The 17,235-nt window shown below is 56.4% G+C and overlaps 1 protein-coding gene across 10 annotated transcripts; it reads right to left on the bottom strand.

Annotated features, from left to right (window-relative positions):
* Positions 1-3,177: 3,177 nt before the first annotated feature.
* On the bottom strand, positions 3,178-16,367 carry CSRNP1 (cysteine and serine rich nuclear protein 1). Of its 10 annotated transcripts, none has more exons than XM_072793279.1 (5): positions 16,232-16,367; positions 8,624-8,877; positions 6,276-6,535; positions 5,444-5,758; positions 3,178-5,360 (listed from the first exon to the last, which is right to left on the bottom strand). In XM_072793279.1, the coding sequence occupies exons 2-5, from the start codon at positions 8,868-8,870 to the stop codon at positions 4,380-4,382; spliced, it is 1,803 nt and encodes a 600-aa protein (XP_072649380.1). In that variant the 5' UTR covers positions 8,871-8,877; positions 16,232-16,367; the 3' UTR covers positions 3,178-4,379. The 10 variants fall into 10 exon arrangements, with proteins under 10 accessions (XP_072649380.1, XP_072649381.1, XP_072649383.1 ...); XM_072793280.1 differs by having other exon boundaries at positions 16,133-16,236; XM_072793282.1 differs by lacking the exon at positions 16,232-16,367 and adding an exon at positions 16,171-16,194.
* Positions 16,368-17,235: the final 868 nt, after the last annotated feature.

Genomic DNA, 17,235 nt, shown 5'->3' with positions numbered 1-17,235 from the left:
TTTCTGTAATGTGTGTGGTTTATTTGAATCACGCCTCATCTCGTCTAAGGGGCATCCCAAAGCTTTGTTTTTAAGGCACAAGAAGCAATTTGCTCTGAGAAAGAAGTTTGCAATTGGCCTTGCCTATGCTGGGCTCAGAGCACCTTCTTTTGAGCTGCATTTTTATTCCAAGCTCTGGAAGGGAGCAGAGGGGAACTAAGAGGTGGCCCTTAAAAATTTCCTACAGCTATTTTAATATTGTTATGTCAGTTTATAAATGCCTCCCCTATCCTTTTTTTTTTTTTTTTTTTTTTTAAGATTTTATTTATTCATAGAGACAGAGACACAGTCAGAGGGAGAAGCAGGCTCCATACAGGAAGCCCGCCCGGGTCTCCAGGATCACACCCCAGGCTGCATTAAATCGCTATGCCACCGGGGCTGCCCTGCCTCCCCTCTCCTATCTGGTCTCTAGACTCCCAGAGCTCAAGAAGCAGCCACTCCTCCCTACCCCTGCCCACACCATCCTGCTCAGCTGTGGCACAGAGAGGAGGACCAGCTCAAAAGGTCCTCACTGAGGCTCTGGGTGAGGGAGACCACCATCTTGCAGGTTGTGAGGGCCATTGGCTCACTGTCCATACATTTTGTTGCCTCCCCAAGTCCTCGGCTGGCCTCTGCTAGTCCTCACTGGTTTGGGACACAATCGATTACCCATGCCTGGTGCAGGAAAATACGGCCCAAGAAAAAATAGTTCCCTCTTCAGATTTCATAAAAGACACTGACAAATTTATCCTCCAGAAGCCCTTTCAGCACCTTGGGGGATGAAAGCAGTGGTCCCTAATTAGATGAATTATGTCACTTGTAACTGGGAAGAGGGTGACGAAGGCCACTCTTGCTGCAGCTCCCAACACCTCTCTCCTTGTTTTTCACGATGGCAATAAAGGGCCAGTCTGGCCTTAGAGGAAGGAACTCAGGAGTATAAATTTCCCAAGACCTTCTGCTCTTCGGGCCTCAGTGTCCCCCTCTGTAGCAGGAAATTAGACTCGATCTGCATGTTCCCAAACCATGATACAAATCCCTGCTGATGATAGAGAGCAAATATTTTAAAGTTTAATAACTAGGTGTTTAAATATGATCTTTAGATAAAAGTAACTAGCATGATGACCTCATGAATTCATGAGTGCTGTTACTCAGAATGGTTCTAATTTTTAAGCATATTGATAAAATTGATATAAAGCGATATACTATGAGTGGAATGCAGCTATGGCAATATTTTCAAGAGATGTGGTCCAGTGACCAGTTTGGAAACTGAACAGGTAGAGGTTGCTTTTAGAACAGACAGAATTGGGGCACCTGGAGGCTCAGTGGTTGTCTGCCTTCGGCTCAGGGTGTGATCCCAGGGTCCTGGGATTGAGTTCCACATCGGGCTCCCTGCAGGAGCCTGCTTCTCCCTCTGCCTCATAAATAAATAAAATCTAAAAAAAAAAAAAAAATTGTCCTTAGTGATAGCTGAGCCTTGTTTTTATAACATCCTGTTGATCATATGCATGGCCTCTTGGTCTGAGTCAATGATCTGGAATGCTTTCTCCAGGTTACTACCACCTTTCCTATGGGAAACCAGTCCCTTTACTAGCATCTGCTTTACAATCTGGTTTCTTGGGGCGGGTTGTTGAGAGAGAGGTTTGTCTGTATGGAGAATGATGCTGTAAAGGATTGTACATTAATCACATTTTTATTGGTGTAAAACTTAAATTGTCTTCATTTATCTGAAAAGAAAAAAAAAAAAGCCAGGAAGTGATACTGTTGCATTGGAAGGGAAGCCAGCAGGTTCGGTCCAGCCACAGGCTGTCCATGGGTTAGGAGACTATGGGGGCTTCCAGCCAGGGAACTGGAGCCTTCAGGGGCTGCTGCCCAGAATGCCAGGCTAATCAAAGCAGGGCCTCAGAGCCCTTGGAGAGACCCAGAGTTTGAATTATGCTTGCTGAAGCAATCTCTGCAAGATGCTTCCCAGGGACCAGCAAGAGGGGAGACAGGACAACTGAATGTACCAGGACACTCCACCCTGAGAAGCCTAAGGCTGTCCCCTGGCTACGCTGGTTACAGGAACAGGCTGCCCATAGGTCAGGCTCCATGCTATGGGTCCTCTCATGGCCAGGTGGCCATGTCCATGCATGTCCAGAGGCAAGAGACAGACACCCAAAGAGTGTCAGAACTGATAAAGAATAAAATGTAGAAGTAGAGGCAGAACTATGAAAACAAAACGAAGTTACAAACATGCACGCGAGGCTTACACACCCCAGGCACTCGTATGTGTGAACTAAACGAGCTTTTGAGACAAGCAGCATTATTATTTGCACAGTACTGAGGACATAAAGACACAGTAGTAGTAGACAGGAAGTGATTTGCCTAAGTCACCTCTGCTGCGTAGTAGAAGAGCTGGGATTTGAACCTGGCACTCTGAGTCCATACTCTTACCCAGTAAGCCACTGAGATGAAATAAGGGGAGCCCAGCACAGAGCAAAAGGCCCAGCATTAGAGTGAGAAAGAGACTCAAATCTGGTCTTGTTTGGTCCTCACTTCCAGCACTTGGAAATCATTATTCCTAAGGGAGAAAGGACCTTGCTCCTCAGGCCCTGGCTGGGACTCCCCAGGGCAGGGTGTGGCTTGCTCCTCTGGCCTGCGGGCCACAAGGCTGCTGGGGACAGGTCAGACGGGTCTGGCTGGCCCAGATGGAGGAGGTCCTACAGCTCTGGTCCCCAGGGCCCTCAGCTGCTCAGCCCCACAGAAGGCCTCCACCAGCCACATCCTGGTGCCTGCCCCTGACTGGGGGGACCCTGCCCTCAGGGTCAGGCCCCACCCAGCTCAGTGTCACCAAGTGGGGAATAGCCTAAGCAGATAGCCCTGTCTCCGGAGACTGCTCTGCTGCTCCCCACCATCCCAGGTGACCACTGGAGACAGAGGGGTTCTGGGAGAGGGAAACCGGCTCCACCTGGAGTGCCAACCTCCCAGCTGGCTTCCTGTCTCCGATGTGACCAGGCTGCATGGAAGTAGGCCCACTGTGCTGTGCCCCCCACTCCTACCCCAACATAGCCTCAATGTCCACACTGCCCCACAGGGCCTATCCCCCCTCCCTCCTTGCTACGTCCTGAAGGTGTACCCCCCACCGCGATCTCCCAACTCCTCAAAGTGCAGGCCGCACTGTTAAAAATAGAGCCTCTTTATTGGTACCTGTAAGCTCACGTACAAGGTGTTCCCACAAGCACACAGGCTGGCAAGGCCTCCTGGGCAAGAAGGTAGGCCCAGAGCCTGGGCTTCTTGGCACAGACATAGAGAAAAATGAATAAATTATAGTTCTAACACTCAAGGACGATACAGAAATAAGGATGCAAAACTCAACCCCAGCAAATGAAGGGCATAGGAGCTGCAAAGGGGCTACCCCTCACCCCAGCCAACTGACCTTAGAGCATGGGCAGGTGGCCCAGGCAGGCAGGCAGTGCCCAGAAAGCCCTGAGATAGTAGTCAGGGGCATGCTGCGGGCCCCAAGGTTAGCCCCTTGCCCTCTCTGGGCCTCCTGCTTCCCTTCTACATTACTGGCCCAGGTAAAGGCTGTGGCCTTCAGGGAGGAAGATGAGGAGGCAGAGGACAGGAAGCAGAGGGGGCTGTGTGGGGCAGAAGCGGGTTTTGGTCACGGTTGAGCAGTCCGGCCCAGCCCCCTACCGCAATGCTGTCCTCAGCCACCCACCAAGAGCCAGGCATCTGCCCCAGGAGACATAGGGCCCAGGTTCACACCTGCTTTATACCAAAGCCCAGGCAGGGCAGGGTTGTGGGACTACAAGGCAAAAGGGCCTTACAGGGGTCTGTGCCCCACCCTGACCCCGGCACGGCCCCCCATCCAGAGGGGAGAAGCCTGTGCCATCTAGTCTCCAAATAAATTATGGAAATAAATTATAGTCTTCACAGTCCAGAAAATACAGCCACCTGGGTGGGTCTGGGGCTCAGGGTAGCAGGAGAAGCCATTAGAAGTGGCTGATCTCAGCCTTGTATTGTTCGGGCTAAGGAACATCACACAAGACCAAAAAGGGGTCTGCAAAGCTCCAGAGGAGCCCTGTTTCCTCCTGTTCCTGGCACACACCGTGGAAGTGGAAGTAGAGACTGTATGGGCTTTGGGGGGTGGGGGTGGGGGGCCAAGTGGCTGAAAAGGAAAGCCCCCTCCCCGCCCTCTCTCCAGCACAGAAAGTTACAAAAATAAATAAATCAATCCAGAGTGTTGCACAAAAATCAGGAGTGCCCACATGGATGAGCCAGCCAAAGGGAAACCCTTAACATACAGACCTCAGGGAGTCCCCATTATTACTACAAGGCAGCTCTTGGGGCTCTCGGGACCGTGGGAGGTACCCTTGTCCTCACACAGGCACTGGCCCCACCAGAGGCGCGGGGGCAGTATCCTCAAACAGCTGGCTGTCCACAAAGGGAGTCAGGGCCTCAGCAGCTGCATCAGGCAGGCCCATGATGGACTCCAGGAAGCAAGCGCCAGCGTCCCCTGGTGGAGAAAAGGCAGGCAAGGGGAAGCAGGGTGCCTCGAGGTTGTCCAGGCTGTCAGACACCTTCCGGGAGGTGTAGTGAGGCCCCAGACTATAGTCCGGCAGGGCCTGGAGCAGCTCGAAGGAGTCACAGGAAGACAAACTGAGGTCCACAGAGTCGCTCTGGCCAGCGTCCGAGCTGGGCAGCACCGAGGTGCCAGGGAGGCTTCCTTCTCCCAACCCCACAAGGCCCCCATTTAGGAAGAAGCTGGCATCCAGGTTGGCATTTTCATCCAGGATGCCCGACGTGAGGCTAGAGCTGGAATAGCTGTGGGTCCAGCCGGCCAGGCCACCAGGGTCACCAGTACCAAAGATATCAGCGGGGTGGAAACAGCTGAGGTTGTCGAGGCCCCCCACCCCCCCTTCCTCTTCCTCCTCCTCCTCTCCTCCTAGGTCAGAGTCACTGAGACTCAGGACCCGGGCCAGGCTGTCATCATCCACGTCAGGCTGGAAGCCAGGGACAGGCAGGGCTGGGTGCGTGGCGCTGCTGGGGGCCTCACTTGTACCCGAAGCTGTGGACGAGTCGGTCATGTCGCTGCTACAGCTGTTCTCGCCCAGCTCACTGCTCACAGGGGGCTTGGCCAGAGGAAAAGCAGGAGCCAGGGCCTGCTCAGCGGGGCTGGCTGGGCTGCCCGGGGCAGGAGCCTCTAGCTCCCCCAGGCTCTCAGCCCCCTGCTCCAGCTGCAGGCGGGTAAGCGTGTGCAGGAAGTGAGTCTGCACCCGGGCCTGATTGAATTCCACGCGGCCCTTGGGGTTCTCGCAGCCCTCCCTGCAGCAGCCGCAAGGGAACGCAGTGTGGTCCATCTGCAGAGAGAAAGCAGAGTGTGAGCAGGGATCCCACGGAGCGGAGGAGCCCTGGAGTTCCAGCTCCCCTTCCCGGCCCACACCTGGCACTTGATGCCTGCCAGACTGCAGCTGCAGGTCTCAGGGTCACAGACCCGATCACAGCGACAGCCGCAGTCCTCCCGGGACTGGCGTAGGGCCTGCAGCTCCCGCCTCTCCTCGCGATCAATCCTCCGCACACCAGCAGCCCGCAGCAGAGCCCGTCGCCGCCGGGCCGGGTAGGGCTGTAGGAAGGTCATTTCCTCCAATCGGCCACCTGCCACGGCCACAGCCAGGTCCTCTTCTACAGAGGCGTCATCGATGGCGTCCACTGTGAGTGGCAGGCTCGCCTCCGTCTCGGGTACCCCAGACTCCGCAAACTGTGTGCATGGGAGAGAGGAGGGACGTGAGGGTCTTGGCCCCCACAACCATTAGTCACTTGACAAATGCTCCCTGCATGCTTACTCTGGGCTGGGAACCTCGGATACCACGTGAACCCTCAGGCCAGGAACACCACCCTCAGGGCATCTGTAAAGATATCTCCTGTTCCTGCCATTCCCCAGTTTGCGCACAACCCCCCCCCATTCCCCCCCCCACAGCCCGCCCGACTCACTGACCCCTGATGTCCCATCAATTCCACATCCCCCTGCAGTGTGGTCAGACAACATCAGGCACCACACCCCCAGCCCCCACAGCAAACGCAGGCCCTTCCACATCCCACTCTATCTGCAGATAATCCAGTCAACAGGCCCTGATGGAGCAATACTGGCTCCAGGGGCCTCTTTCCCTAAATGCGTATGTAGTGAGCTAACTGGCCCCCACCCCAAAGCTCCACCCCTCCAGGCTAGGCCTTCAGAAGCCGGCCCAAGGCACGGGCTCTGCAGAAGGTCTCCCTACCTTCCACCGTAGAGCCTCCAACTTCTCCTCCTTCAAGCGTAGGCGCAGCTTCTCACGCCGTGCCCGGGCTTGCTCCTGTGTAAATTCAGCCAAGGAGAAGCGGCGGCAGGCAGTGTGGCGGGGGGCCATACCCAGAGTGCAGCCACCTCGGCTGGGCACGCTGGTGAAGCCTTGGCACCGGGGAAAGTAGAAGACAGTGATGCCATCGAAGGCTACGCGGCCTGGACGCTTCCGGGGAGCCCTCTTCAGGATGGACAGGGCTAGAAGGCAGGGAGGGAAGGGGCAGGGCATTAGTTCTCCATGAGGGACTGCATAACCTCCAGGAAGATGACGCTCATTTGCCTCTCCTCACACTTCCCGCTCTGACCTCCCACCATGGAAAAAGAAATGGATCTGAATTTAAGAGCCAGCCTGGCTGAGATTAGAGCCAGAATGGTAAATTTGAATGCCATTCCTAGGTCAACACAGGCTTACCATTATTTACCAATCCAAATGACAGCATCTGTGGGATTAAACATCTTTCCCATCTTTACTGGCCATTTATAGGTTCCTTATGCAGTTTTCTATAGTTTTTTTATTGATTTGTAGGAGCTCTTTATATATGATATTAAAGACACTGATCATCTAATATTTTATCTTTGAAATATTTTAGTCTTTTATTTTTGTTCGAGGCATTTTACCAAATAACTTCTAAGGCCATGAAATTTAAAATATATTGATCTTTTCCTTTATAGCTTCTTGCACTTTGTGACAGGCTTAGAAGGCTGTTATTTGGAACTGCCTTTCTAAGTTATGAACTGTATACTGATTAGTAAGCTATGCATTTGGTATATATATTTTTAAAGATTTTATTTATTCATGAGAGACAGAGAGAGATATGCAGAGACACAGGCAGAGGGAGAAGCAGGCTCCAAAGCAGGGAGCCTGATATGGAACTCGATCCAGATCCAGGGACTCCAGGATCACGCCCTGGGCTGAAGGCAGGTGCTAAACCGTTGAGCCACCCAGGGATCCCCACATTTGGTATATTCTATACAAATATTGGTATACTATTACTTTTTATTGGGTTGAACCATAAGTAGTTACCATAAAACAAATGAATATTGGCAATTGTATTTCAATTTAATATTTTGCCTGTCCTGATCCAATACATAGAATTCTTATTCTCACTGCAAACTGAACTGGGTAGCACTTACTAAGCAATGTTAACTATTAGTGGTGACAGCATCTTTATCTTGTTCCTTAGTTGGATGGCTTCCAATATTTCCTCATCAATTAAAATGCCAACTTTGGGGTTGAGATACATATTTTTCATCACTTAGGATAGAATTTACTTATCTCTATTTTACCAAGGGTCTTATCTAGAAGGAACATTATATTTTATCAAATGTTGTGCTTGAGTGTCTGCCTTCAGCTCAGGTCGTGATCCCGGAATCCTGGGATCGAGTCCCACATCAGGTTCCCCACAGGGAGCCTGCTTCTCCCTCTGCCAATGTTACTGCCTCTCAATCTGTATCTTGCACGAATAACTAAAGAAAATCTTAAAAACAAAATTTTTCAGCATCTACAGTGGTTCTCATATTTTTCCTCCTCTGACATAGTCATTGGGTAGACTTTACGATTGGATTTTATAAATATTAAACCATTCTCATTTTGCCAAGATAAACCCACAGTTTAGTCAACATACTGTCAGGTCCTGTGTGCTAAAAATCATACTTTTTTTCTATGGATGATACACAGATATACTACATAAACAAGACACCATAGCCAGGGTATTAAAATGTCATGGCAGGGGTAATTAGGAAAAATATGTCTAACAAAGGCTCCATGGGGTTGGGGGCAGCGATAATGGAAAACAAAGTTGAAGAATACTGCTTTAGGGCTGTCTTGGTCATTTTGAAATCAGAGTGACGCCAGCTTGAAAAATAACTGGGGAAGAAACTTTTCCACTATGTTCAGGCAAAGCCAAACAGCATTTTGACAGGAGAGGGACTGGCTGGACAGGCCCCACAGTGCAGAAGTGTGGGGCGTGGGACTCCAGTGATTCAATTGGCAGGACAAGGTGTGCAAGCTAGAGAAACGAAACTGGAACATAAGGAGGAGCTGGAGCCAGAGGGCCCCAGGGCCACCCTGGGGAGCTAGGCAGGGAGTCCTGAGGTCAAAGGTGAATCTAGCTGGGCCCACGTGCCTCTGGACAGAGGGCATTCCCGAGTGACCCCTGTGTTACAGGAAGTGGCCAAGGTGGGGACACGACCTCCAGAGGCCAGAATAGCTTCGTCAGGGGCCTCCCAATTTCATCTTCAGGAAGGAAGAAGGGGTGTGGTGGCTCCCAGGGGTGGGGGACTCACGCGTGAAACTTCGGAAGTCACAGAAGTCACGGGCAGGCAAGGGCAAGTGATCCCAGGGGCCCTCCTCATCCGAGTCCCAGGCCAGGGAGACTGAAGAGCTGGGAGAGCAGGAGCAAGAACGGCGGCCCGGGGAAGACAAAGAGGAGGAGGAGGAGCAGAGCGAGGAGGAGTCCTCATCCAGCTGGTCAAACTTCCTCTTCAGTGGCCCAGTCATGGTGATGCCGGGGGTACTCTGGGGTCTGGGCATTGGCAGCCTGGAATGGAAAGGAGAAAGCTCTGAGCGGCAGGCCTGAGGGCAGGGTGCTTGGCCGCGGTCAACTCCGCCCTGACCCTCCCAGGAGACCCGGGCCCCCTAGGCTCTGTGTGCAGGGGGCACAGCTCCAGGAGGCTTCTTGCCACCGGCAGAGCACTGAGGCCCAGACCCTCATCCTGGCGCTTGCCGACTCCCACCACCTCTGCGCAAGAGCCTTCCCAGGACACCACCAGGAACCTTCCCCACCACCTCCCACAGCCCACCTCCACACACGCATACCCCAGACCAACAGATGGACTGACAGACCTCGGCCTGGCCTCGCTCATTCCCCGACAGGAATCCTGGGGGCTGACTCACTGGCTGGGTGATTCACACGGCTTGCATCTGTGTGCCTTTGTGTGTGTGAGGCCGTCTGCCACAGCCTGCACAGCCATGTACGGAGGCTCTGCTTCCTCCTCCTCCTCCTCCACCACCAACCCGCAGCACACCCACAGACACACCAGCCTGCGCGCGCGCACACACACACACACACACACACACAGTCTGTCTCTCTCTCTCTCTCTCCCCTCCTGTCTCTCTGGGGCCAGGTTGACCAGGGTACTCTGGGAAACAGGCTGGCTTTGACACTGGCCCCGATTCCCAGACACAGGACTTTCCGGAGCCCCTCCTCTCCTGTGACAGAGCCACTCAGACTTTCCCTCAGAAACTCCCGCCCCACAGAAGTCCCCTGCCTCCAGGCCTGGCTGGGCTTCATGTTTCTCTGACAACTCCTGTTTGATCTTAAAAATTTGTCTACATCTCCAATATCTAACCCTGTTTGTTTGAATTAACTTCCTATGGAAATTATTTTTCTCCCCCTTGAAAAACAAACAAAAAACCAACAACTCTTAGTGAAACTGATCTGTCAAGAGGATGTCCTGCTATCTCCTGTCACAGAGCTTACTGTGCCTCCCTCTTGGGGGGCTGAAAGCCTCCTACAAACCCGGATGGCCTCGGCCAGGAGGAGTGGACTTTGCATTGCACCCTAGCTTGCCCCACCCCCCCACCCCGGCCTCAACTATCCCTGGGAATCCCCAAAGGACAAAGGATGCAGTTCTAAGGGCTGAGCTACCTTGTCTCTCGGTGTCCAGCAGGGCCCAGGCCCAGGCCCCAGGAGGTCACCAGGAGGAAGGGGAAACGGTGCGGAGGCCCCAGGGCTGGGAAGCCCCTCCCCCACTGTCATCACAGGAAACGAGAACAGGAAAAACCAACCAAAAGGCTGCAGAACTCCCCTACTCAGGTGTCCCTTCTAAACACCCCTTCCCCCCTTGCCAAGCCTACTAGCAAGTCTCTAGATCCCAGACCTAAAGGGTGTGCGGGTCAGCGGACTTACTGGATAAAAGTCTCCAGAAGCACAAAGCACGGCCTCTTCCCAGACAAGAGAGAAGCAAGAGAAACTCCCCTCCTTGCTAACCTTCACACTGGGGCTGGGGAAGAGAATGCACAGGTGCTTCCGGGGGCTTCTCAGCGGGTAGTTTCTCAGGCTTGGCACCCGCACCCCCTACAAACCACAAACAAAAACAACCCAGCTCCCAGCTGACCTGCAGGCTCTCCCAGGAGAGGAGGGAACTCATGCCCCAGAGCCAGGCACACACATACACACACGTGCAGACCCACAGAGACACACAGTAACATCCGTGGGCAAACCACACCCACTTACCCTGCTCCTACCAGCCCCGCAGGGAGACCTCATCCTTTCCCAACTCCAGATGCTGTCTACAGGGTGGCGGATGCGGAATCACACGCCCAAACCCCAATCCCCACTTTTTATCTCTGCCTGGCCGTCCCTTAGAAACATAAAATTCCAGAGGCCCCAAATCGAACCCCTTGTCTCTGTTCCCCACCAACCCCCCCCACCGTGCCATCTGTTCCTCTTCCTGTGTTCCCTATCTTAGTAACGGCACTGCCACCCACCCAGTTACTCAAGCCAGAAACCTGCAGCCACTGTCAATCCCCTCCCTCTCCCTCCAGCCACATCCAGGCCCCCCAGTCCTGCAAGTACATGCCAGGCCACTTAATGCACACAAGGCTAGGCACAGACACAGTGGGCACTGGGGAGGCCATCAGCACACTGTGAAGAACCTTGGTTCCAGAACCAGACTGCCTGCCTTTGCATTGCACCCTAGCTTGGCTATGGCTGGACTGTTTGAGCCTGGTCAAGGTCCTTATTAAGCTCCCTGTGTCTCTGATTCTAGGTCTTAGAACTTCATAGGGTTGGGGGGGTGTACGTAAATCAATACATGTCAAGTTCTTAGCACAGTGCTAAGTGCTGAGGGAACATGTCATTCTACGCTGGGAGCTCTTCCGAAGGAGCTCCCGGACACAACAACATGTGAATCTCAGTGATGTCCCGTGGAATGAAAGAAGCCAGACACAAGAATATATAAGTGAATGAAGTTCAAGGAAAGGCAAACCCATTCAGGGATGACACAAGTCAGAATTGGCAGGGGGGGGGGGGAGCAGGGTTGATATACACTGTGGACAATGACGGTGAGGGGTGGGGGGCACTTCGGGTCAGGTGGGTTTCTCAGAAAGTTCTCTGGTGATCTGGCTGGTGGTTCCATGAATGTCTAAAACTGAAAATTCATCTAACTGCACACCTAAGATTCACATGCTTTATGTATTTTATATATGTCTCCTTCAGTTTTCAATCTATTATCCTTATGTCTCTGTCCCCACCACTACTGTCCACATGCCCTGCTTCTGCTCCTGCCATCCCCCTGCAGTCACAGTGATCTTCCTAAACCACATCTCTGCCTGCCACCCCCGTGCTTAGGAAAGCTGGCCCTTAGGATCAAGCCTAGAATTCCACGAGAGGCTGAAGTAGGCCTGGCTGTTGCCTCCCCATTCTCCCCTCACTATATTCCAGCTGAACTTGCAGTTCCCCTAATTGCTACGACCTGCCGGCCTCCTGGCCTTTGCACAAGCTGGAACCCAGCCTACTCTCCCTTAATAGTCACTTCCAAGAGGGCCTCCCTGAAACCCCCGCTCCTCACTCCTGATTCCATGCCTCTCTGGGCTCCCAGGGATTCCCCTATGGGGGCCCTTCTCTTGAGGTCTTGCTGTGGCCTCACTGCCTGGCCAACTCAGTACCCATGCCTAGAACAGAATCTGGCACAGGGAAGGCACCTCAACACCAGCAGAGGTGGACCTCTGGGGGTGACTGGTCAGTGTGATCTCCTGATCCTGTCAATTAAAGCCTCCACCAGGGGGTTTAAGCCACAGGAGGGGCGACTCTGAGAGTAGAAGCCCAGACTGCAGGCAGGTGCCAACATAGGCATCTCAGGAGGCTCCCTGTTCCCCAGAAGTAAACAAATAGATACCAAGGAAGCAGATTTAAGCCAGACACCCTGGCTCTGCCTCGGGCATGTCTACAGAACGGAAACTGAAGGTGAAGTCATTATATGCTCCAAGGCTGCAGACAGGAAAACAGGGACCCCAAGAAAGCGACAGCCATGCTACAGATTCTAGTGATGAACCCCTAGCAGGGTCTGCAGACCTAGGATGTAATGAGGACCCAATCTCTTCGCCAACACCCCTCTGGGGTAGAGGGAGAAGGAGCAGCACTTCGATCTGGCGCTTCCCTGTACCACCTGGGAATCCAGAGGCCGACAGAGGCAGAGGCAGAAGATGAGAAAAAGACTCAGCCAGAGACAAGGACAGGCCAAGTCAGAAGAAGGAATGAGAGATAGTGAAAGAGTCCAAGAAAAGTGTCAGACAGTGAGTCAGAGGAGGGGGGAGGGGCCCTGAACAGCTACCCAGGAATAAGGATCCCAACCGTGGCTCTGCTCCCAGGGCCATCACCGGCCCTCTCCTAGGGTCCTGGAGGAAGGAAAAGCAATTCCCAGGAGCTGGCTCAGACAGAAATACCACACCCCCAGAAGCCCCAGAGACAGGCCCCAGCCCGAATCAAAGAGAGCCAGGCTTCTTCCGGGATCTGCCTGGGGTGGGGGTGGGGGTGGGGTGGGGGTGGGGGTGTCAGCTCCTGTCATTGCACAGAGGAGCTGACAGCTTAGGATGAGGGGGTGACACTTCCCCACTCTTCTACCCACAACTATCTACACACTCAGGCCACGCTGTGAATCCTGGGAAGGCCATCTCACCCTGGGCACCAGGAAAATGGATCATCTTTGGGGGTCAGGGGCCTATCTCAAGGCCTCTGGGAAGTCACCTCTTCCAGGAGCTCAGCAGCCCCAATGCCCCAGGACCCCCACCAGGGCTGATATCGGGGAGAGGGCACCTTCAGCTGCCTGCAATCTCCTCGGGGAATCTGAAGAATGTGTCCTTTAACCTCAGAGCCCCAGGCCTTGGTCAGGCCAGCTCCCCCCAACACCTGGAGTCATGTGGCCCCAGACCCTCAAGAACTACTTCCTGGGAGGAAAGGACACCTCTGAGTACCCCCGGCCCCCACTGGGATTGGCTAGCAAAACAACCTGGGCAGCACAAAGAGGGCAGACAGGAAGCCTTACTACACCCCATCCCCCCATCCCTCTGAAAGTGATCCCAGGGGAGGGCAGTTCCTCAGCCTTGGCCTCCAGGGCCTGGCACTGGGTACGTGCCAAATGTTTGCTGGCTACAGGAGGCCAACTGCTCCTGCAGAAGGGAAATTGCACCTGACAGCCACTGCTTCCTCCACCTAAGCAAGGCCCTCCCTCTTCATTCACATTCATTCATTCATCCATTCATTTATTCATTCAACAAAGACGGAGCTCCTGTGACACGCCAAGCACGGTCAGGCACTTGGGCACACAGGGAGCAAGAGCCACACTAGGACTGCACTCTTGCAGCTTTTGAATTTAAGGGCAAGGAGCGTGCATGCTCCTCGGTGAGCGCTGGGATGGTGGTCAGAGGGGAGGGGCAGGAGGGGGAAGGCTGAGGGTAAAAGCTGTCTCCAGGAGGGAGGGAGGTGGGAAGAGTTCAGAGGGGGCACAGCGTGTGAGGGAGAGCCAGCAGGGGGAGGGGGAGGGGCATCCTGGGGCAGGTTTCGGGAGCCAGGGCGGGCGGAGCAGGCTTTAGCCTGAGGCCACTGGAAGCCACCGGAGGGTTTAAGTAGGGAGTGACAATACCAGATTTGCATTTTAAAAAGATGGCTCAGGCTCCGGCCTAGGGGGGTGTGACTAGTCGGCACCGAGCCAGGGCTAGGTGAGCGATGACAGGATGGGGAGGGCAGAGGGGAAGGGGAATAGCCTTGGTGACCTCCGGACGTGGAGACAGACGGAAGAAGGCAGTGATGTCAAGGATCCGGGGGTGAGCGGAGGCGGCCGGCACCGGGGGCCGCGAGACCTCTGAGCGGAGGTGTGCGGTGGGCGGGGGCGCCGGCGCCGCGGGGCTCCTCCCGGGTCGGCAGCGCGGGCCACAGTGTGCTGTGCGGGGCGCGGGAGTGGCTGAGAGTGTGGCGGCTGCTGGGGCGGGGACATTCAAGGTGCGCGCCTGTGGAAGGGCCCCGGGGAGGGGAAACTGAGGACCGCGAGGAAGTGGGTGCCGGGCAAGCCAGAAGTGCGTGGGAGGGAGCCTACGTGTGCCCGCGGCTGTCCGGCGGGGCTGCGCCCGTGACTCACGGCCGTGGCCTCTGCGCGCGGCGGCGGCTGACAGGCAGGTGAGCGCGCGGCACGGTCCCTCCCCCCTCCCGCCGTCGGGGTCCGTGACTCACGAGCCGCACTCCTGCCCGCGCTCCCCCGCGCTCCCTCCCCGGCCCCCGCCGGCCCGGGGCGCGGCGCCCGCGCGCAGGGGGCGGGAGCCCGAGGGGGAAGGCGACGAATGTCACCTGCTCCGGCCCCGCGAGGAACTTCTGAAAAGTTCTCGGCAACTGGGCCGGAGGGAAACTCCAGGGGCCGCGCGCACCCCGACACCCGCGCCCGCCTCGGCGCTGCCACCGCGCCCGGCTCGGCTTCTCGGGGTCCCGGCGGCGGCGGCGCGGGGGAGGGGAGCGGAAAACCCGCCACCCCCGCCTCCCCGCCTCCCCGCCTCCCTCCCCCGACGCCGGCCGGCGCGGGCTGGGCGCGGGCCTCCCCCACCCTGCGCGGGCCCCGGGCGGCGGGGGGCAGCCGGCAGGGCGCGGGGGCGCAGCCCGCCCCGCCCCGCCCCGCCCCCGCGGGCGCCCCCTCCCCGGGTGCCGGCCCGCCAGGCCCGTCGCCGCGCCGCGCTCACCTGCGATCCGGGCGCCCCCCGGGCACCGCCGCCCCCGCGTCCCGGCCGGGGACGCCCCCCGCGCCGCGGCCCCGTGCGCGCTCGGCCGGCAGCCGTCGGCCCCGCAGCCCCCGGCTCTGCGCGTCCGGCAGCGGCGGCGGCGGCGGGAGACTGGCTGCGCCCGGCCCCGCCCGCCGCTCCGCCCTCCTCGTCAGTGGAAAACTCCGGGGCTCGCCGCGCTGACGCACGCCCGGCCTCCCGCCAGGCCGCCCGGCAGCCCCGCCCCGGAGGCGCCGCCTCCCCCGCCGCGAGCCCGGCCCGGCCCGGCCCGGCCCGGCGGCGGCGGCGGCGCGGAGCGGGGCCCGGCTGCGGACTCTGACCCCGCGCGGGCGCCGGCCCCGCCCCGCCCCCCGCCCCCGCCCCCGGCCCCGGCCCCGGCCCCGGCTCTGGAAGTGGCGGACGCTCCCGGCCGGCAGAGCAGGGTCGCGAAGATCCCCCCTCGCCCCACCGCCCCCATTCGCAGATGGGTAGCCTGAGGCCCCGGGCGGCGCGGCGTCCGGAAGGCCACCCGGCGGCGGTGGCAGGGCCGAGGCCGTCTCCAGGCTTTCACCCCCCCCCGCCCCCCGCCCGAGCCAGCTGCTATCATCCAATCTAAACGTCCTTCCTCTGCGCCCTCCTTACCCCCCCCCCCATCTGCCAGAAAAGTAAACTATGGCCGGAGAGAAACCTGAGCAGGGAGGGGAGAGAGGTAGCGGGGAGGGGGTGGAGATCACCAGGGGTCTGACCTTCACCTCTGCTACGGACCAGAGACCCTGCAAAAGCCCTGAGCTGGGGATTCCTGGAAACAGTCTCCCCCAACCACCCCCACCCCATCCCTTCTTTAAAAAAAAAAAAAAAAGGTTTCTTCCGAGCCAGACCCTGGCCACTTAAAATGGCCCACTGCCTTCTCTGCTCCCGCCAAGGCCTTTCCTGACTAGGGGCCAACTTTCCCTGCATTATTGCGCGGGGGGAAGTGTGTGCATGCTCCGGCAGCGAGCCCTGGCCTGGAGACCATCCCCTGCCCTTCTTCCCAACCTCGGGCCAGACCTTACCCCCCTCGCGTCTCCCTTGAGCGTTTCTACCTTCACACCTTTGCTACACAGCGCTCCTCTCGCCTGGATGGCCTGTCTGCCTTCTAGAACGCTGCTTACCAGAATCTCACAGCCTTTAAGGTCTCAGCTTGCACTGCCTCCTCCAGGGAGCCTTCGTGGGAGCTTGACCCTCCCCCTCCCAGTCCTGCTCCCGCTGCATTCTGGGTTTTTCTCTGACTGTCCTAGATGAATGCTGTCACTGACTAGCCCAACCCTCAGGATTCCTTTCTACCTTCCTTCAGGTGGGGGGTGGGGGTGACCTCTCCTGCCTGGGTGGCTCTGGGGTGGAGAGGTCGGTGAGGGCCTTTCTTGAGCCACAGGTGCTTGTGTGGAGTGGGCCAGAAGGGGTCGGCTTGCCCTTTACCTTTCCAGGGAAGAAAAATGGAAGGAAAGCAGTCGGAGGAAGCTATAGCTCTTGTCCTTTGCGTTTGTATTGAGTGTGTGTGCCCCGGGGAACTGTAGAGGTAGGTGTCTGGACAGCTGAAGAAAAGCTTCCAGTGACTTCCCAGTGTCCTCAAGGCTCAACTCTGTGGGGCCTACAAAGCCCAAATAATCTGGCCCTTGCTCACCTTGGCAGCCTCACCTGTCTCTCTCTGTGCTCCCATCCCCCACTCCCCTGCTCCTCCATTTAAGTGTCTGTAATAGCTATACACGTCTTTTTATTTACACACTGTACATGTAATATTGGTACAGCTGCACGTAGTTTTAATTTACATGTGAGGTATTCTGTTCTAAATCTCATTAAGTTTCTGCCAGCATTCTCTCTGCCCTCCCACCCACACCTCTTGATAACCACTCCAGTCCTGTTTGCTGGCCATCAGTTTTGGGGCTGTGTCCTCCTCATCCTGATTCAGACTTCCCAAGATGCTCATCTCCAGCCAGCACCTACATTGCACTCGGTTGTGTGGTTTACTTGTGCATTTCTTTGTGTTGTCTGGGGGTAATGGGAGGGAGGGCAGGGGCTGTGTCTGACTCTCTTCAGTGCTCAGTAAGAACCTGTTGAATACATTTGGTGTACCTGGTAAATGGGTACAGGGAGCTGAGCTGGGGCTCTAGGTGTGTGC

This window comes from Canis lupus, chromosome 22 (assembly GCF_048164855.1).
Source record: "Canis lupus baileyi chromosome 22, mCanLup2.hap1, whole genome shotgun sequence".
Lineage (NCBI taxonomy): Eukaryota > Metazoa > Chordata > Mammalia > Carnivora > Canidae > Canis > Canis lupus.
This window is presented reverse-complemented; position numbering and strand designations above follow the sequence as displayed.